Source organism: Tursiops truncatus, chromosome 11 (genome assembly GCF_011762595.2).
Source record: "Tursiops truncatus isolate mTurTru1 chromosome 11, mTurTru1.mat.Y, whole genome shotgun sequence".
NCBI classification, from domain to species: Eukaryota; Metazoa; Chordata; class Mammalia; order Artiodactyla; family Delphinidae; genus Tursiops; species Tursiops truncatus.
This window is the reverse complement of record NC_047044.1, coordinates 619020-639804: the sequence shown is the minus strand read 5'-3', so window position 1 is coordinate 639804 and position 20785 is coordinate 619020. Positions and strand designations below refer to the sequence as shown.

Here is a 20785-nt window from a genome sequence, read left to right as displayed (position 1 = left end):
CTGAGGCCACCCTACCCGGCATCCACCGGCCTGGCACTACTGCTGCCCTGGAAACACCCAGAACCTGAGCCCCCCACGCGGCCCCTCACCCACCCCCCTCCGTCCATCAGAACACATGCTCCTGACATCACCAGCCCTCTGCCTGAGGACGTGCGGGCACACTGCCTGCTGCAGGGCTGGCCTGGAGCTCCCCAGCCAGCCGCCCTCAGCCCCCCTCTCCTCTGGGTCTCCGCCCGGCGCCCCATCTTGCGAGGCCCCTGCTCACGGCCCTGCCCCCGCTGCGCTTCTCACCTCTGTCCCCGCCCCACCCCTGCCTTGTCCTGCAGCCGGCCATTGGCTCCTGGGAGCCCCGGCCTGGGGTCAGGGCACAGGGCAGGGGTGCTGGGCAGATGCCGCTCTCTACAGCCCCCCAGACGGGCGCTCAGGAAACACGGGTCCCCCCCGAATGACCCCCTCCCTGCCTGCCCTGCCCTTCTCCTTCTCTCTCCTGTGCCTCCAGGCAGATCGAACCAGGCACCAGCCTTTGTCCCCAGCCCAGAGGCCGTTGTCCCCGTGTGCCCCAGGCACCCAGACCCAGGCCCAGCACCACCCCCATGCCGGCCTCTCCCAGAAGCCTCGTCAGAACCAAGCTGCTGACACTTGGCCTCCTGCCTTGCAGACGCTGCCCATGGAAGTTTCTAGACTGGCTCCTACCACGTGAAACAGAGCTGAGGTCCCAGGTGCTGGGATGGGACCGGGCCCTCCGCCATCACCCCACCCCCACCCCCAGCCCTGCGGCCCCTCCTGCAGGAAGGTGGGCCGGGCCCAACGCTCAATGCCAGGCGCCTCGGCCGGGCCGCCAGCCACTCACCCAGGAACTCTCGCTTCTCGCTCTCGGTGCAGAGGCCGTAGCAGCGTGGGAAGAAGGAGTCGGGGTTGGCCTGGACGTACCACGGCAGGCTCCGCAGGCTCACGCACAGCCCGATCTCCAGAGACAGCGGCACGTCAGGCCCGCCGGCCACGCGCCAGGCCAGCTTGGACCACTCTTAGTGCCCACGGGCCTGGCTGGGCAGCACCGGCTCCAGTGGGCTCCCGGGAGGGCACCTCCTGCAGCCGCCCCTCCCCAGCCGCCCGGCCCCACTGGGCCGTCCGCATAGCCCACACCCAGAAGGACACCAGCGGCCCAAGGCCTGGCAAGGATGTGGGGGGGGGGGCCGGAGCCCTACAGGGAGCCCCGGGGGCAGCCGTGCACTTCATCCTTGCTCCTCTGTCACCCTTGAGGGTTTAGGGGACGGTGCCCTTGTTGCCAGGGAAGCCCCTTTACCCAATCGCTCCCAGGGGGTACACACAGGCCTGTCCCTCCCGGGCTGGCCCCGCCCCTAGCCTCAGCCCTCAGGGTAAATGGTGAACGGCTGCCTGGACGGGCTGGCGGCTGAAAGGGGGAGAGGGCAGGAAGTGCCCGTGTGGCAATGCCCCCTGCAGTTGGAAGTCACAGCGCAGGTGAGGGTGGCCCGGCCCCCCTGGGATCCGGAGCCCCACCAGGGCCCAGAGCCTGGGTCGGGCTGCGGTGTCAGCCGTCACCTGCCCTGTCTTGGGCTTGGCCTGTGCGCTTGGGGCCGCCCAGGGACACAGGGCGAGGGGCACAGGGGCTCTGGGGGGCGGTCTGAGGGCAGCAGCACGGAGCGGCTCTGGACTCTGCTGCCGGGCCAGGCCAGCAGGAGACTCCAGTCCTGGAGAGGCGCCCCCAGGGAACCGGTCCCCGAGTGGTGCACCCGGCTCCGGAGGTGCTGGCATTTCAGGAGGCGGGGTGCTGCCCCGCCTGCGCCCCCAGCCCTCCCACTCACCTTGGTGGTGAAGGACGCCGTCTTCCCGTAGTGATTCAGCATCTGGTCGCAGCTCAGGCTGTGGTAGTCAATGATGTCCCTTTTGATTGTCCAGAGGAAGTATGGTGTTTCATTTTTTACCAACCTGGACTGGCAAGAAAAAGCCTTCATCCACACCCAGCACCCAAGGCTCATGTCTCTGACAATGGGACACGCCAAGACTAAAGGAACCGGGGTTTAGGTGAGAAGCGGCGTGTGATTTCCGTGACTCCCATCCTGACTGCGGCCTCGCACGTTCCTCGAGGGTCTGCTGTGGGCTCACGTGGGAGCAGCTACCACACAGGGCTTCCGATGGCACAGGGGTGGGGGGCTTCGGGGTCTGGGCTGCAGGGGCCCCGAGTGAGGTCTGAGCTGCGCCCCCCATGGGTGCCCACGCCGGCCGCAGGGACACACCACGTGTGGACCTGGGAGAGTCCCCGTCCCTGGCCGCCGGGACACAGGCTCCTCCGCTGCCCCCGCACCTTCAGAATGCAGGGGCCCATGAGAGCAGCTGTCATTTGTCACAGTGTGTGAGGAACCGTCGCACACGGAAGTTGAGACAGAGGTTTGGTGGCCACCCGGGCGCCCGGGACAAGAAACGGGTGGGTGACTAGGGTGTCCTCGGTGTCTGCACTTTTGTGTTTACAAAAATGGCATGTTTTTGGTCAAAATTTCTAACCATACAAAGAGATACTAGGAAAGGGAAAGATTCCAAAATCCTACCCTAGAGATGACCCGGACACCCTTTGTGGTCACTGTCTGCAGACAGCATATCAGGACCACCTAAGCCCCCCGTGACTCAGGTCAATCGACCTTGACCCCTGTGTTCCGGCAGGACTGGCTCCCCCCACCCGACAACAGCACTGTTGCTGGGGGGTGCAGGGAGGGGGCTGCTGGGGCCCAGGCCGCCAACGCCACTTCCAAAACGCACCCACCCAGCTCCCTGAACGCTGGGCTCGAGCCCTTGGTCCTCGTTCCCGCTCTCAGAGTGACATGTACAGCTCCTGCTGCCACCTTCCCGTGTAAGTGTCATTTGTCACACTGTGTGATGAACCGTCGTACACGGAAGCACAGACAGCAGCTTGGTGGCCCCCCGGGCGCCTGGGGTGAGAAACGGCCTTCGGTCCAGAGCTGACGTTCCTGCGCAGGCCCGGCCCCCTGCACCCACCCCCGCCGACTGCCCACGCCCCCTACCCGCGGACAGCCCCCCAGCCTCACGGTCGACTTTCACAGAAAGGAATCCGCTCTGGGAACTTGCAGTGATGGGCTCCCTGGCCTGTCGGGGCTTTGCCCGTTTCTATTGGATCGTCATCTGCTCCTGACCTGTGAGCGCGTCACATGTTCTGAGTACCAGATCTTTTAACTCGTAAGCCCTGCAAGTACCTCCCTGAGCGGCTCGTCTTTTCGTTCTGTTCACGGGGTCACATGAGGGACAGGAGCTCTTCAGTGCGGTCAACGCGTCACGCTTGCTCGCGGTGGACGCTGTTTGGTCTTGTTTTAACTTTCTTCCCTCCCCTTGAGTCGCAGTGGTCCTCTGTTATCGGCCAGCAGAGCCCTCCCGGGGCAGCACAGCTCTGCAAAGCCCATCCCTGATGGCTGACCTGCCACCAGGGAGCATCGAGGCCCGGGAGCTGGGCCCTGTGGCAGCTGCCCCGCCCCGCAGGCAGGCGCTGCGTCCAGCAGACTCCACCGCCACCGTCGCCGCCTGGGGGCTGTTCTGATCCTGTCCCACAGGGTTTCCACAGACCACAGGCCCAGCTTGCCTGCCCACGCGTGGAGGCACACACGTGGACACTCAGAAACACGGGGCACACGGACGCACACACGTGCACACGCATGCACTCGCGCGCATGTCCTCGAGGCCGGGCGTGACCGTGGCTTTGCCACATCTCCCCCGCCAGGACACGGCACAAAGGCAGGTAAACGTCAGCCGAGACCCCTCCAGAGCCCACGGGACCTACCATCACATCGTGGATGTCGTCTGTTTTCCTCAAAGCCACTTCTTGGCTTTCTTTGCCTTCAGCATGTTTGTTTTCTGCAAACACAACACACAGGAGATGTCAGTGCATCATGGCCGGAAGGCGTGACCACAGCCGGGCCCACGACAGGGCCCAGTGCGGAGCAGGTGCCCCCGTGGGTCCCGAAAGGAGCAGGGTCGAGTCAGGCTCGGGTGTCCACCGCGTGGCACCCCCGCCAGGGGCCGTGCCAGGGTCGGGGACCCGGGACGTGGGCAGGGCTGTGAGCTGGGTCTCAAGCACCGTGTGGGACAGGGCCCAGCGCAGACCCTGGAGCCAAGAGGATGAAGACTTTGTGCCGAGCAGGGGGCAGGCACAGGTAGGGTCAGGGAGGACCCGTGACCAGGGGCTGGGTGCAGCGGGCACTGCTGGGGGCCAAGCATGGGGCAGAGGAGGGACAGTCAGGGCCAGGCCGCTAAAGGACGATGAACACCATCCAGACACAGGAGGAGGTCTGGGCATGGACGGTGGGACACCAAGAAGTGACCAGTACCAGGGTTTGAAAGGGCTCGCCAGTGCCCGGACGCCTGGGGCGGGGGCTGGGAGGTGACTCCTTCCCCAAGGGCGAGGCCACAGCACAGGACCCGCAGAATCGACTCACGTCTGGGTCCTCGTGACATACACACAAACCTCTCACACCGAAACACAAGACACCTCCAATACTCTACCTGGCGCTCCTTCCCCTTCGTCTTTGACACTCGGAACGACCTTGGGCAGAAAGTGGAACCTCTTCTCCACCCAGCCCTTCCTCCGCAGGGAGGCCCGGATCACCGGGGAGTGTCCGTAGATGGAGAAGATCTTCTTTTCCTTGAATTGCAAGAGTGTATTTGAAATTAAAGAATTGAAAACGAGTTAATTTTGTCTCCGCAAGAAGAGTCTACTCTCAGGATGACACAGGCTGCACCGGCGGGAAGACACCTGTGTTCTGCTCCGAGAAAATCCCCCAGGAGCGTTGGGACGGCCGACGGGTTGGGGCCGGGCAGCCCCGGGCAGCCCCCGGGCAGGCCCACTCCGCCGTGTGTGTGCCTGCTGCCCCAAACGCGGAGGCCAGGAGGCACAGCACAGCCAGGACCTCCATGCTTCCTGAGGCTCAGACTCCAGCTCAGGGCAGCTCCAGGTCTGAAAGGTGGGATGCAGGACAGGGCCCGAGGGCCTGTGCTCTGCGGCTTTCTTTTCTCTGCAAAGGTGACCGCCCCTCATGCCTGGGGTGGGGGAGCTGCTCGAGGTTTGAGAGGAGAGGGGGGAACAAATGCCCACCAATGGCTGGAGGGGCAGTGCGAACTGCCCAGGGCCAGCACCAGGGGAGCTGGGGGCTCTGCCCATCACTGTGGGAATGAGGCCAGCTGCCAGGGGCCAGGCAGGGAGTTGGTAGCTTGCATCCTCTGCCTTCCCAGATGAGGGACAGAGGGCAGGAGAGTGATGGTCATGCTGGAGCCCCAGGGCCCATGCTGCTGAGGACACAGCCTGGACACATCCGTTGGATGGGGTCAGAGGGCAGCAGCTGCAGGGCAGGGTCAGGGAACAGGGGTATGGTCAGCAGTGAGCTTAGGGCCTCATGAGCTTAGGGCCTCATTAGCTTGTGAGAGCAAGAGGGGAGGCCAGGGCAGCAGGGGGAGGCGGCTCAAACTCATTAGGGTCCCTAATAAGACTCTGAATTTGAAAGACAGACTATCCTGGGTGGGCCTGACCTAATCAGGTGTGCCGCTTAAAAGAGGGTCCAGGATTCTCTCAAGTCAGAGATTGAAAACAGCAGAGACTGTCTCTCTCCACTGCTGGCTTTGAAGAAGGTGCCACAAGGAAATTAATTCTGCCAACAAGCTGAGGAAGCTTGGAAGCAGGTCCTTCCCCTGTTGAGCCTTCAGATGAGACCCCATCTGGCTGATGCTTCATTTCACCCTTGACAGACGCTGAGCAGAGGACCCAGCCTGGACCCCTGACCCACAGGAGATAATACGTGGTGTGTTTAAGCGGCTAGATTCATGGTGATTCGTCAAGCAGCATTGGTAGCTAACACGGGTCCCAGCGGGAAGACTGGGAACACATGCCAAGAACGTGTGGGCTTGTGGCCAGACGCTGAGAACTCAAGTCCCAGCGCCCACATGAAAGACCTCCAAGCCCCCTTCTAATCAGAACCTCAGTCCAAAGCCTGGCCTCACCCTCGACAGGGCCGTGCACCACGACAGGGGCCACTGTGAGGAGAGGCGGGCAGGGAGTATGACAACAGCAGGAATGTCAGTGCCCTGCAGCTCCAGCAAGACCTCCCAGCTGCGTCCAATCCTCTCCTTAACTGGAGTCCAACTGAATGACTTCAGAAAATCTGATTAACTTTAATAAGTCAGCACAGTACAATACATAAGGGAACTACAAAAGGACAAAAAAGAGTACAAGATTTCTAACATAAGAGAGGGAAAATGGAATAATAAAAAGTAATCAGTCCACAAGGAGGCATGAAAGGAGAGGACAACTGAACAGACAGTGCAAGCCAGATGAATGCAACATGATGGGAATACACCAGTGTTTAATATAGATAAATACACAAAAGGCTCCAGTTAAAAGGTAAGGAGTGCCAGACTGTATCTTTTTTTAATCTAAATCTATGTTGTTTACAGGAGAAAATCAGAAGCACAACCCTACAGATAGATAAAAAATAAAAGGATCTATATATGAGACAGAATAGCCTTTGGGACAAAGAAACATCACTAAAGTAAAGAAAATCATCCCGTAATTTAAAGCAAACGTTCAGATACATCAGAAAGATACATTTGCACCCATTAAGATGGCTATAAATTATATAGAGCAAAAACTGGCAGAAACACAAAGTAGACAAATCCCCAATTACAACAGGATATTTAACATGCTTCTCTCAGTAAATTAGAGAACACGGAGACAAAAAATTTCAATAAGGCTAGAAGACTTCGACAACGCAAATAACAAGCTCTACCCTGATGGCTGCGAATACAGCACTCTACATCAACTTTTATATAAATTAACAAAATGCTAGGTATAAAGCAGGTCCGAACACATTTCAATGGAATAACATTGTACCCATTACATCCTCAACCACAGGCAATCAAACTAGAAATCAATATCAAAATAACTAGAAAAAGAGCCACCAGTTTAGAAATTAAGAACCATAGTTTTAAGTAACACACAGTCAATGAAAAGCAATAATATGAATTATAAAATACTTTGAACTGAATCTCATCAAAAACACTACAAAATGAAATCTTTTGAAATGCAGCTAAAGCAGTACTTAGTGGGATGTTTGTAGCCCTGAATGTTTATATGTTTTAAGGTCTCAGAAGAAAATCTGAAGATTAAATTCTACTTATATGAAGTCCCAGAAAGGACAGTGGTAGGAAGCACAAAGGGCACATCCGTGGTTGCCAGGATTTGGGAATAACTAGGGCGGGAGGCAGCTTCCAAGGGGGCAGAGGTGCTGTCATGTCTGCAGGGGTTCATGCTGATGACATACGTCACCTGTGCTGTGCTTCTCTCTCCAGGTACATCCAGCCCATCACAGCCTGAGCTGTGCACTTATGATCTGCACACTCTCATGTGTGTGCTGTGCTTCAGAAGAAAGTTAAGGGAATGAGCACATTTCCACGTGTTAATGTGTGTTGGCTTTGTCAGTGCTTCCCCACTGTCCCGGCCTGAGCAACGCAAACGCGTGATAAGGACAGAGGATCACGTTCTCAGAGTGGTAGCCGTGGAGCCACCTGCCCCCATTTGAAGAACGCTTGTCCTTCTTTATCTCCCCCAAATTCTCCCATTCTGCTGAAAGGTAGGCCTCCCCCTTGAGGAAGTGGGTGGGTATGCCAGCTGCCCCACTCGAGCCCCAGAGTTCCTCTCCTGGGCACAAACCCCTCTCACATGCAAGTGTCCTCACCGTGTCACCCGGGAGCCTGGGGCAGGGGGAGTGGATGGGAGGGGGCCTGTGAGGCACTAGGAGTCTGTCCCTTGTCTGGGATGTGTGTCCACAGCTGCAGTCACACGACTGCATGGCTGCAGGAGAGATTTTTACCGTGTATGTGTCCGCGTTTTTTGAATTTTGAAAGCATTACCTATTTCAAAAGTACAGCTGAAACATAAAGTAACTGGCAGAAGCCTCCAGGCGGGGGCCAGGACTGCGGGGGCCGCCTCCCATGGGCGGGGGGGGCGTCAGAGGCAACAAACTCACTCTCCAAATTCCAAAACGAATTTCTGTTCTTAAAAGTACCCCTCCCCCCGAGCCCCAAAGAGCATTTACCTTGATTGCCTTGTCCGTTAATTGTCTTGCTATTTTGTATTTGTCTAATTTGGGGGAAGAAATCAAGTCTTGGGAAATTCCTCGTTTTAATTCTACAAAAGAGAAACAGACATCAAGGCAAAGGGAAGAGCGAACAAGTGACATTCGGACTCAGGAGACACCAGCCTAATCCCCATGTCCAGCCCCCCACAGCACTCGGCCAGCCCTCAGCCTCTGCCTGGGCCAGCCTTCCGGCCACCAGCCCCTCTGAGGTCCTCTCTGGACCCTGACCAGCAGACTCCCATCAGCACACAGCAAGCGTAGCAGCGTCCATATAGACGTTACAATGAAACCCCTCATCCCTGCACCTGCCCACTCCCTCCTCCACCTCTCGTCTCTCCTCTCTCCACAGCGCGTCTCCTGGCTCCACCACAGACAAGCTCGGACCGAGGTCACACGTGCACAGGCCAATCCCGTGGTCACTCCCCGCGTCCAGGTCTCTGCCAGCACTGGACACTCAGCCGGCCAGTCCCTGCTCCCCTGAGCCCCGCTGTCCCTCCCTCACTGCCACCCCTTCTCTCTCCCCATGCCCTAACTGTGGCCAGGCCCAGGCCTGGACCGCAGACATCTGTGCTTCACCTCCCCGTCCACCCTGGGCCATCTCATCCCAGATGGTGGCTTGAATTCCACGGGGCAGATGCTCCTGCAATGTACACACCCCGGCAGACCATCCGACCTCCCGACGCCTCCTGGACCCATGGTCCCTGGACGTCCAAAGAGCATCCCAGGTGGGCAGGCAGGCAGTGACACCCTGGCCACCCACCCACCTGCTCCACCTGCAGCTCCCTCCACCCCGTGGACCCCAGAGACCCACACCCTCGGAGCCAACTGATGCAGGCAAGGGAGAGCACCGAGGCCCTGAGCGGGGGTGGGGCTGCAGCAGCGGCCTGTCCACATGGAGAGGGGAGCCCTAGCCCCACCTGGGGACACACGGTAACTGGACGTGGGTCACAGGCGCAAGTGTGAGACGTGCACAGGAGCCGGGAGGGGCTCTCAGAGCCTCGGGCTAGGCAGCAAGTCCGAGATGCTCCACAAAAGCACTGATCATCGAAGCTAAAATGGGCAAATCAGACTTTATCAAAATTGAAATGTTCTCCTCGGCTAAGAAAACGAGAAGGCAAACCCTAGACTCGGGGAAAAAAAATACAATACATTCAACTGACAAAGCAGACACCAAGGTGCATCTGAGGGCTTCCACATGTGGGGAGTTCTGGACAGTCAGTTACAAACCAGAGCAGGGCTGGCAGGGCCACCAGGAGGACACAGTAGCCTCAGCTGCAGATAGGCACAGGCACTGCCCTCGGTCACTGACACAACCACAAAGGTCAGTGAGGGTGAGGATTGAATGTGACTGTCCGCCCCTCACCTCACACGCACACAGAGCACCTCGCTCAGTGGCCGCCATCCTGCCCATTCCAGGACACAGGGAACATTTATTAAAATTGACCACGGAGATATTCTTAACCAATTTCAAAGGGACAGTAGCCACATAGAGCATGTCCCCCGATCACAGAGCCGTGAAGTCAGGGAGTTTAATCAGAAGACAAAGTAACAACAGGAGATTAACACGCATTTCACAAACGTGCTTCTGAATAACGCGCGCCAAAGAGGAGATCGGGATAAAGAGCAATGAATGTTTCTTAACTAAATGAGAGTTAAAATACCAAGTATCGAATCTTGTAGCTAGGTTCTGTTTATAAAGCGATTTTTAGCTGTAGATGCAAATAGTGGAAAATAATAAAGGCTAAGGACAGTCAGTGAAGCGTCCATCTCAGATATTAGAAAGATCACCTCAAAGTCAAACCCAAAGAAATCACCAGAAAACTACCAGCAAATTCAAACCCAAACAAATCATCAATACCAGATATTACCAGAGGAGATATTAATAAAATGTTTTTTGGGGGACTTGCCTGGTGGCACAGTGGTTAAGAATCTGCCTGCCAGCACAGGGGACACGGGTTCGATCTCTGGTCCGGGAAGATCCCACATGCTGTGAAGCAACTAAGCCCGTGCGCCAAAACTACTGAGCCCGTGCGCCACAACTACTGAGCCTGCACCTAGAGCTTGTGCTCCACAACAAGAGAAGCCACTGCAATGAGAAGCCCGTGCACCGCAACGAAGAGTAGCCCCCGCTCTCTGCAACTAGAGGAAGCCTGCGTGCAGCAATGAAGACCCCACACAGCCAAAATTAAAAATAAATAATTTTTTTAAGAAAACCCACAAATGTACTATAGAGAAAATTAGCAAAACCAAAAGTTGGATCTTTGAAACATTTTTTTTCAAATTGATAAACCTCTAAATAGACTGACCACAACACTATAAGACTAGAAATCAACTACAAGAAAAAAAACTGCAAAAAACACAAACAGGTGGAGGGTAAACAATATGCTACTAAACAACCAATGAGTGGCTGAAGAAATCAAAGAGGAAATTAAAACATATCTGGAGACAAATAAAAATGGAAACACAACAATCCAAACTCTGTCAGACATAATAGCAAAAGCAGTTCTAAGACGGAAGTTGTAGCGATACAAGCCTACCTCAGGACACAGGAAAAATCTCAAATAAACAACCTAATCTCACACCTAAAGCAACTAGAAAAAGGAGAACAAACAACCTAATCTTACACCTAAAGCAACTAGAAAAAGAAGAACAAACCCAAAGTTAGTAGAAGGAAAGAAATCATAAAGATCAGAGCAGAAATAAATGAAAGAGAGACTAAAAAAAACAATGGAAAAGATCAATGAAACTAAAAGCTGGTTCTTTGAAAAGGTAAACAAAATTGATAAATCTTTAGCTACACTCATCAAGAAGAAAAGGAAGAGGGCCCAAATCAATAAAATCTGAAATGAAAAAGGAGAAGTTACAACCCACACCACAGAAATATAAAGGATCATAAGAGACTACTGCAAGCAACTCTACGCCAATACAGTGGACAACCTAGAAGAAATGGACAAATTCTTAGAAAGGTACACTCTCCCAAGACTGAACCAGGAAGAAACAGAAAATAGGAACAGACCAATTACCAGTATTGAAATTGAATTAGTAGTTTTAAAACTCCCAACCAGCAAAAGTCCAGGATCAGAGGGCAGCACAGGTAAATTCTACCAAACATTTAGAGAAGCGTTAACACCTATCCTTCTGAAACTATTCCAAAAAACTGCAAAGGAAGAAACACTTACAAACTCATTCTATGAGACCACTATCACCCTGATACCAAAACCAGACAAAGATATCACAAAAAAAGAAAATTATAGGCCAATATCACTGCTGAACATAGATGCAATTATCCTCAACAAAATACCAGAAAACTGAATCCAACAATACATTAAAAGGATCATACACCATGACACCATGATCAAGTGGGATTTATCCCAGGGATGCAAGGAGTTTTCAATATCTACAAATCAGTCAACATGATACATCACATTAACAAACTGAAGAATAAAAACCACGTGATCATCTCAATAGATGAAGGAAAGGCTTTTGACAAAATTCAACATCATTTATGATGAAAACTCCCCAGAAAGCAGGCTTAGAGGGAACCTACCTCAACATAATAAAGTCCATATATGACAAACCCACAGCTAACATCATACTCAGTGGTGAAAAGCATTACCTCTAAGATCAGGAACAAGACAAGGACGCCCACTCTCACCACTTTTATTCAACATAATTTTGGAAGTCCTAGCCACAGCAATCAGAGAAGAGAAAGAAATAAAAGGAACCGAATTGGAAAGGAAGAAGTAAAACTGTCACTGTTTGCAGACACCATGATACTATACATAGACAATCCTAAAGATGCCACCAGAAAACTACTAGAGCTCATCAGTGAATTCAGTACAAAGTTGTAGGATACAAAATTCATATACAGAAATCTGTTGCATTTCTATATACTAACAACAAAAGATCAGAAAGAGAAATTAAGAAAACAATCCCATTTATCATTGCATTGAAAAGAATAAAATACCTAGGGATAAACCTACCTAAGCAGGCATAAAAACCTGTAGTCCAAAAACTATAAGATGCTGATGAAAGAAATTGAAGATGACACAAACAGATGAAAAGATATACCGTGTTCTTGGATTGGAAGAATCAATATATTAAAATGACCGCACTAGCCAAAGCAACATATAGATTCAATTCAATCCCTACCAAATTACCAATGGCATTTTTCACAAAACTAGAAAAAATAATTTTTAAATTTGTATGGAAACACAAAAGACCCTGAATAGCCAAAACAATCTTGAGAAAGAAGAATGGAGCTGGCGGTACACACGCCCTGACTTCAGACTATACTACAAAGCTACAGTAATCAGAACAGTATGGTACTGGCACAAAAACAGAAATATAGATCAATAGATAGAGAGCCCAGAAATAAACCCATGTACTTATGGTCAATTAATCTATGAGGCAAGGATATACAATGGAGAAAAGACAGCCTCTTCGGGGCTTCCTTGGTGGCGCAGTGGTTGAGAATCTGCCTGCCAATGCAGGGGACACGGGTTCGAGCCCTGGTCTGGGAGGATCCCACATACCTAAGAGCAACTGGGCCTGTGAGCCACAATTACTGAGCCTGCGCGTCTGGAGGCTGTGCTCTGCAACAAGAGAGGCCGCGACAGTGAGAGGCCCGCGCAACGCGATGAAGAGTGACCCCCACTTGCCACAACTAGAGAAAGCCTGGGCGCAGAAACAAAGGCCAACAGAGCCATAAATAAATAAATAATTTAAAAAAAAAAAAAAAAAAGACAGCCTCTTCAATAAGTGGTGCTCGGAAAACTGGACAGCTACAGGTAAAAGAATGAAATTAGAACATTCTCTAACACCTTATACAAAAATAAACTCAAAATGGATTAAAGACCTAAATGTAAGACTGGATAAAACTCCTAGAGGAAAACATAGGGAGAACACTCTTTGACATAAATTGCAGCAATATTTTTTTGATCCATCTCCTAAAGCAATGAAAATAAAAGCAAAAATAAACAAATGGGGCCTAATTTAACTTAAAAGCTTTTGCACAGCAAAGGAAACCATAAACAAAATGAAAAGACAACCTATGGACTGGAAGAACAAATTTGCAAATGATGCAACTGACAAGGGATTAATTTCCAAAATATATAAACAGCTCAGTATCAAGCAAACAAACAACCCAATCAAAAAATGGGATTTAGAAGACCTAAACAGACATTTCTCCAAAGAAGACATACAAATGGCAATAGGCACATGAAAAGATGATCAATATCACTAATTACTAGAAAAATGCAAATCAAAACTACAATGAGGTATCACCTCACACCAGTCAGAATGGCCACCGTCAAAAAGTCTACAAATTATAAATGCTGGAAAGGGTGTGGGGAAAGGGAACCCTCCTACACTGTTGGTGGGAATGTAAATTGGTGTAGCCACTATGGAGAACAGAATGAAGGTTGCTTAAAAAACTAAAAATAGGGTTATCATATGATCTAGCAATCCCACTCCTGGGTGTATAGCTGAAAAAGACGAAAACTCTAATTTGAAAGGATACGTGCACCCCCATGTTCACAGCAGCACTATTTACAGTAGCCAAGACATGGAAGCGACCTAAATGTCCATCAACAGATGAATGAATAAAGAAGATGTGGTTTATATGTATGCAATGGAATATGACTCAGCCACAAAAAAGAATGAAATAATGCCAGTTGCAGCAACATGGATGGACCTAGAGATTATCATATTAAGTGAAGTAAGTCAGATAGAGAAAGACAAATATCATTTGATATCACTTATATGTGGAATCTTAAAAAATGATACAAATGAACTTACTTACAAAACAGAAATAGATTCACAGATATAGAAAACAAACTTACGGTTACCAAAGGAGAAAGGTGGGAGGGGAGGAATAAATTAGGAGTTTGGGATTAACAGATACACACTACTCTCTACAAAATAAATACACAACAAGGACCTGCTGTATAGCATAGGGAATAATATCTTGTAATAACCTATAATGGAAAAGAATCTGAAAAAGCATATATATATATATATATATATATATATATATATATATATAGGTGAATCACTTTGCTGTATACCTGAAATATAAATATAAATATAGTAAATCAACTATACTTCAATAAAAAAGATATTATGAACATCCACATGTCAATAATTTGGCAATTCATATGAAATGGGCATTTTCCTTAAACGACACTGCTTATCAAAAGTGACATAAAAGAAATAGAAAATCCAGATGGGCCTATTTCTGTTAAACAAATTAACTCCATATTTAAAATGTTTCCCACAATGAAGCCAGGCCTAGATGGCATTAGAGGTCAATCTGTCCAAATATTTCAGAAGAAAAAAAAAAAAAAACCCCAAACCCCCCACATAAACCCTTTCACTAAAGAGGAAAGTAGAAAAGCCTTTTCAACCCTTTCTTTTTTTTTCTTTTTCAAGTTTTTTTTATGAGGTCATACATTTAACACCAAAATCTGACAAGGACCTTTTTAAAAGAAAGAAATATTACAAGCCAATCTTGCTTATAAAAATAGACACAAAAATCTTAAAATATTTGTAAATCAAATCCAGTGACATATAAAACAGTACACTTGACCATGTGGTATTTGTTTTAGGGATACAAAGTTTGTTTAATATTTGAAAATCCATAATGTAATCATTTGATAGACTAAAGGAAAAAATATGCAGAAGAAAACATATGATAAAATGTAATAACTACTTGTTTTAAAACTCTCAGTAAACTAGGAATAAAGGGAACTTCCTTTAAAACTTATAGCAACAAGAATTTATAGGTGTTTAATTTATAATTTTTGTGAATGACAACTTAATTAAAAGATACTTGTACATTTTATAGGGAAAATATTAACCACTAGGGCTTAGAGAAAGGTATCCTGGTGAACCTGGATCAGTTTAGGGCCTCCGTATTATAACTATAAAATAGGTTCTAAAATGAAAATTCAATATTTTAGATAAATTTGCCAAAGAAAACTTGACAGTCAAAGAAATGTGAAAAAAAATCATGTTTAAAACATTTAAAAAAACTTATACATCATATTTCATGGTGAAACACTGAGCACTTTCCTCCTGTGTGGAAACAAAAAAAGATGTCCACTATATCATATCTATTCAACATTATACTCAAAAGTGCTAGCCCATGCAATAATGCAAGAAAAGGAAATAAGAGGTATTAAGACTGAAAAGATCTGCAGGTGATGATTGTGTATGTAATAAATCTAATTATTTCTATTTCCAAGCCAGGAAAATGAATTCAACTGTATTTCTATACACTAGAGACAATTAGAAAATGAAACTCAAAAATACCACCTACAGCAGTATTAAGCATGGATTATCTGGGAGTGATTCTAACAAAAAGTCTTGCACACCTGTAACTAAAAGTGGGAACCTTACTGACAAGAATGAAAGAGCTAATGTTCATGGTCAGAAGTCTGGATATTAAGATGTTAATTCTCACCCCAATTGATCTACACATTCAATGGAATCACAAAATTCCAGCAGGACTCGTGTGTGTGTGTGTGTGTGTGTGTGTGTGTGTGTGTGTGTGTGTGTTGGGGGGGGCTCATATTAACAATCGATTCTAAAAATGCAAAAGTCCAAGAAAACCTGAGCGCATCTTGAAGAACAAAGTCAGATAAATATTAAGACATGACGAGGCTCCTGGAATTAAAGCAGGCACTTCGGAATAAGGACGGGCAGACAGATCAACAGAACAGACGGATGCCCCCTCCCCGAGCCTGAGCTTGGCGGTCCCTTTCAGGAAACCCAGGGCGGCAGGCTCAGGACAATACTGACTAGATTCTCCTCTCCGCTCCGCTTCCGATGACGCAGACGGTTCCATTCCGGCCTCGGCCTCGGGCACCTCAACTTTCCTCCCTTCCACTGCCTGGACCCCTGCAAGGGGGTATCAGTGCCGCTAGAAGCAGGGAACTCAGAGGGGCAAGAGCAGGGCGGAGGTGGAGGGGGAAGTCTGGGGTTGGGGGGCGCAGGCTAGGGTCGGGGTGGGGGGGCCGAAGGCGGGGTCCAGAGGTGTAGGGCTGGGCAGGTCTGGAGTAGGGGGTGGTCAGGAGCTCCGAAGGAAGGGTAGGTCCGGGACTCCGCGGGGGTGGTCTAGAATCCCAGGGGCGGAGGGGCGGAGGGGCGGAGGGCGGTTGGCCCCGTGCTCACCCGGGCGGGGGCCCGTGCCCTCGTCCCGCGTCGCGCCGTCCCGCGTCCTCCGGTTGCCCGGGGTGACGGGCCCGGGCCGCGCGGCGCATTGTGCAGCAGTACCGGGGCGCCGGCAGCGGGGCCCGGGGAGCGCGGCTCGGCGGCGGCCGGAGCGGGGCGTGGGGTTGCGCGGGCGCGCGGGCGGCAGGGGGCGGCGGGAGCGGCTGCGGGAGTGGCTCAGAGTGCGGCTCCGGGGACGGCTCAGAGTGCGGCTCCGGGGACGACAGCGCGCGGGGGCCGTGGGGTCCCACAGGCCGCGGTCGGGGGCATCCAGGCGGGGCCCCCGGCAGGGGCTGCAGTCCGAGGCGCGGCCACGGCCCGCGCGGGGGCCGGGGCGCCGGGGGCCGGGCATGGTGTCCGCGGGGAGGAGGGCCAGCGAGTGGCGCGCGCCCCGCCTGGGATCACGCGGTCCCGCCCTGCTCCGGGTGTCAGAGTCACACAGACCCGCCCTGGCAGTCAGAGCCCCCCAGGTCATAAAGACCCGAGGGCCACACCCGGGCCCCCGCCCCTGCGGAACCAGCCGGGCTGTCCAGGGCAGGCTGTGTCCTGGGACCCTCGGGCCTCTTTCTGGTCCACACCTCGGGCCTCCCTCTGCACCTAACATCCGATGTCCCCCAGCAGAACGCCCCCAGCCCACCAGGGAGTGTGCTCTCGTGTCCCCAGGGTCACTTGTGGGGCCTGACCCGCCGCCCCGGGGGTTCCCAGCATCGGCCAGTGTCCCAGCCCACCCAGATATCCTGCGTCTCTGGTCCAGCATCTTTGCGGAGGGAGGGGTGAGTAGGAAAGACCCGCCCACCCCATCAGTGCCTTTCCTCCTGGTAACTTTCCCAAATCTACATGTCGTCTTTATTTGGTTTAAAAATCTTTATTTTGCATCTAACTACCCAAGATAACCCGAAAGTGAGGTTCTGCGCCCACTCAATGAGGGGTGGTGGGCATTCCCCTGGGTGGGCCCCAGTGCCTTTCCCGTCTCCACCAGATCCCACTGCAGACTGGCTCAGGGCAACATAAATCATGAATAAATTAAAAGGTGGCCCTCGCCCCCGTCCCCCTCCTATGCTTTACCTCTCCGTTGTTTCAGACCTGGGCCCAGAAATACCCAGAGACCCAGAGTTAAACAGGCACCTGGGCCACGTTGACGTGTTAGCATTTATTGCTCAGGCGGTATTAAACTATGTCACACAAAAATGTAAATTGACAGAGACAGGACTATACACTTTTAAAACCCCATTTGTGTGGATTTTTCAAGCTCTCTCTGAAATAAGAGAGTGCAGGCCTGTGTTAAGCCCCCAGGCACCTCATTCCAGCTCTAAGACTCAGACTTTCTGGACCCCCAGGAGACATCAGCCACACCTGCACTGTCCCCTTGGCTCCCGTCCAGGCTGGGGAGCTGCAGGAAGGGGAGGGGGCCCCGTGGGCTGTGGCTGGGTGGGGGCTGCTTGTGTGCAGGTGAGAGCCACCTTGCTGCCCCCGTGCTTGTCTGGGGGCCTGAGCAAGGCATTCGTCTTCCTGGCCCGCCCGGGACACGGAGGCCACCGAGACGTGGAGATGTGAGCTGTCAGTTTTCAGAGCCTTGGACAAGGGCCTTACCCCAGAGAACACTGAGCTGCCACAGTGGAGGGGGTTGGCCCCAGTGTTGTTGACAGAGGGCTCAGGACGGGTGCAGGCTGACCGCTGCTGAGCTGGGTCTCCACTGGCCGTGTAGGACACCCGTGCATGGACCAGAGCCACTGAACGGGGGCCCTTCCGGAAAGACTGGGTTTAAGTATAGAGAGAGCAGAAACGCAGGCAGGTGGGTTTCACGTGGGGAAGGCTGCACATTGGGGGTGGGGGCTGCCCTGCACCCCTGGTTCTGGGGGAAGTAGCCCCACGGGCTCTCAAGACAGGGCGGAAGCAGCTCTGCCCTCGTCAAGGAATCCATGCTCAGTCAGCGGGCGGGGCCCCCAAGAAGAGAAGGGCCGAAATGGGTGAGATCCACGCATGGCTTAGCGAGGTGTGCGTGCTGGCTGCGGGCAGCAGGTGCTCTACAAAAGCAGGGCAGGGAGGCGGGGCGAGGTTTGGAGGAGCAGACACCGGCAGCCGGCCACTGGTCGGACCGGGAACCCAGAGACCCGTGGTTGCCCAAATGTCAGCGCCTGGAGAATTCAGCTCTAGCGTGGGCCCCTCCCTTACCTGGGGGCCCCGTGCCACTGCTCCTGTGGTTAGGCCACCTCCGGAGCACTGAACTGATGCCAACCCCCCCAGTCGGCGCAAAATAGTCAACGTTTGCCTATTTCAAAATTAAACTACCGTAAGAAATGAAAACTCCACGTTGCAGCCCAGCCTGCCCTACGAAAGGGGAGGGGCGAGTTGGAAGGTCGCGGCTCGGGGACGACTAGAGTCTGTGCGTTAAGTTAACAAGAGGGGTGCGCAGTCACTGGGCCATTTGCACCATGACGGCTCTCCACGCTTTCTCCTTGTCAAACTCCTTCAGGGGGCTTCTGGCCACCTGTGACTGAGACAGGCAAAGAGTTATTTGTCCCGGGCCACCCACGCGGCAGGAAGCAGGAAGGAGGCTCAGTTCCCTCTCACTACTCTGCTGTCCAGAGCCCCGGCACCTCCGGCCACGACCCAGAGCACATGTCCTCCGCAGGGGCGGGGCCTGGGCTGCGGGGTGGGCTCTGGATGGGGGGTGGGAGGCTGCCGTGAGTGGGCATCCTCCCAACAGCCGGGGAGCCGGGGGCTCGGGTGGAACCTGCCCCTGCCTCGTGAGGCCTCTTCCTGTGGGTCTGCATCCCAGCACCTGGCAGAGCAGCGTCTGCATTCAGTAGGTGCTCAGTAAATACTGCTGACTGTGGAATGATACACACCAGGGTGCAGGGGTAAGTCCCTCCAAGCTCTTGCTGGGGGCAGAGGCTGGACACTCCACAGAGAAGCGGTCTTGACCTGGCCCCGGAGGCTGTGAAGGCATCTCCAGGGGCATGACAACAGAGGAGGGAGGACGCTTGAGGCAACGGTCACCAAACAGGGAGGACAGCTGCCCGGTTCAGCACCCCCTGCGCCTTCTGGAACATGGGGGGAGGATTCATTGGCCTGACACTGCACCTTGGCGTCCTGACGCAGAACCAGGGGGACCTCACGTGGGACCCAGGGACAAAGCCAACCCCGCTGGGGACTGACCACAACCGGGTAAAAACAACAACCAAACGACGCCATATGAGAAGTGCAACGAAGGGAGAGGTGGGGCAGGTAGGGTGGCTGAGGAAGGGCCAACGACGGACGCCGGAGTGCGTCCCCCGGGAAGGGCGGGAGAAGCCTCGTGGGGCGACAGGGTGACGAAGGCGGGAGGCTGGCCGCGCTGGACGTGTTGCCGGAGAGCAGCAGAGCAGGACGTGAGACGGGGCGGGCCCGGGTGGTGGCTGGGCGGGAGGAGCACCTGCAGGGAGGGCCCTGCAGCAGCCTCCCAGGTACACGGAGCACCTGGAGGACAGTGGGCAGGTTTGCCCGGGAAAAGCACCACAGTGGGCAGCTCACGGGGAGGAGCCTTTCAGCCGTGGGGACAAGAGGCAGGGCCTGGGGCAAGTGCAGCGGCCTCGAGCCTGGCTGAGGGGCTGGCGTGACCCTCAGAGCCCGCCGGCCAGGGGTCGCTGCTGCCACGTCTGTAGTGGGCACCCTGACGAGCCGCAGGAGGGAAAGCTCTGTGATCCATGCAGATGTTTGCCAAGTTCTCTTCTACATTTGTAAGGGTAGAACTGGAAGCATTCAGTCCATAACACCTTTCCAGAAATGGATTTGTGTTGGCCTGGCTGGCTTCAAAAACGTATAACGTATTGTACCTTTCCAAGATTTTTCTGGGGCATTTTAAAAAATACGAAGTGACCCAACAGGTCTTGAAAGAAGTCAGCGCAGGTGGGCGTCGCTTTGCCCAGGGCCCTGGGAAGACAGCCCCACTGGGATGGGACGGGACGGGACGGGACAGGGAGCCACGCTCGCTCGGAGGCCACTCACCTCTCCCGCCGGGCGTCCCTGCGGGCCGGTCTGTGCAGCGTCCCAGGATGCACCCGCCTTGAAGCGCACGCACTGGATGACCGTGGCCGTGTTGAGGCCCGCCTGCAGCAGCAGCTCCAGCATCAGCAGCAACAGAAGCGCGTCGTAGGACTGCCGGGGGTGGAGACAGGCGGTGAGCAGCCCGGGGCCTCTCCTCCTGGCTCTCAGCCGCCCCCAGGGCCCCACTGCGTGGGCCCACTGCCCAGGGAGGCAGCGCACAGGCTTCCCAGGCCGTGGCCCCGAAGCACAGACCGTGAGCCCTGCCGCAGTCTGTGTGGAGCGGTCTCAGGCTCTCACTCCACTGTGCCCTGTTACGTCACCAGCCTGAGCAGGAACATTCTGTCTCAGTGAGAGAGAGTTGAGGAAATCACTTCTGCTCTGGGTTTAACAGAGGGACA

The 20785-nt window shown here is 53.1% G+C and overlaps 1 protein-coding gene across 1 annotated transcript in view; it reads right to left on the bottom strand.

Moving 5' to 3' along the window:
• The window catches only part of TTLL8 (tubulin tyrosine ligase like 8), a 63940-nt gene extending 43988 nt beyond the window's left edge, over positions 1 to 19952 (bottom strand). The window contains exons 1-8 of the mRNA XM_033865675.2: positions 19211 to 19952; positions 16323 to 18855; positions 15951 to 16049; positions 8106 to 8197; positions 4525 to 4663; positions 3803 to 3876; positions 1824 to 1952; positions 851 to 965 (exon numbers count right to left, since the gene is read on the bottom strand). Coding sequence (XP_033721566.2) covers positions 851 to 965; positions 1824 to 1952; positions 3803 to 3876; positions 4525 to 4663; positions 8106 to 8197; positions 15951 to 16049; positions 16323 to 17118 — 1444 coding nt within the window. The 5' untranslated portion in view covers positions 17119 to 18855; positions 19211 to 19952. The remainder of the gene's footprint in view (positions 1 to 850; positions 966 to 1823; positions 1953 to 3802; positions 3877 to 4524; positions 4664 to 8105; positions 8198 to 15950; positions 16050 to 16322; positions 18856 to 19210) is intronic.
• Between the last annotated feature and the right edge of the window lie 833 nt (positions 19953 to 20785).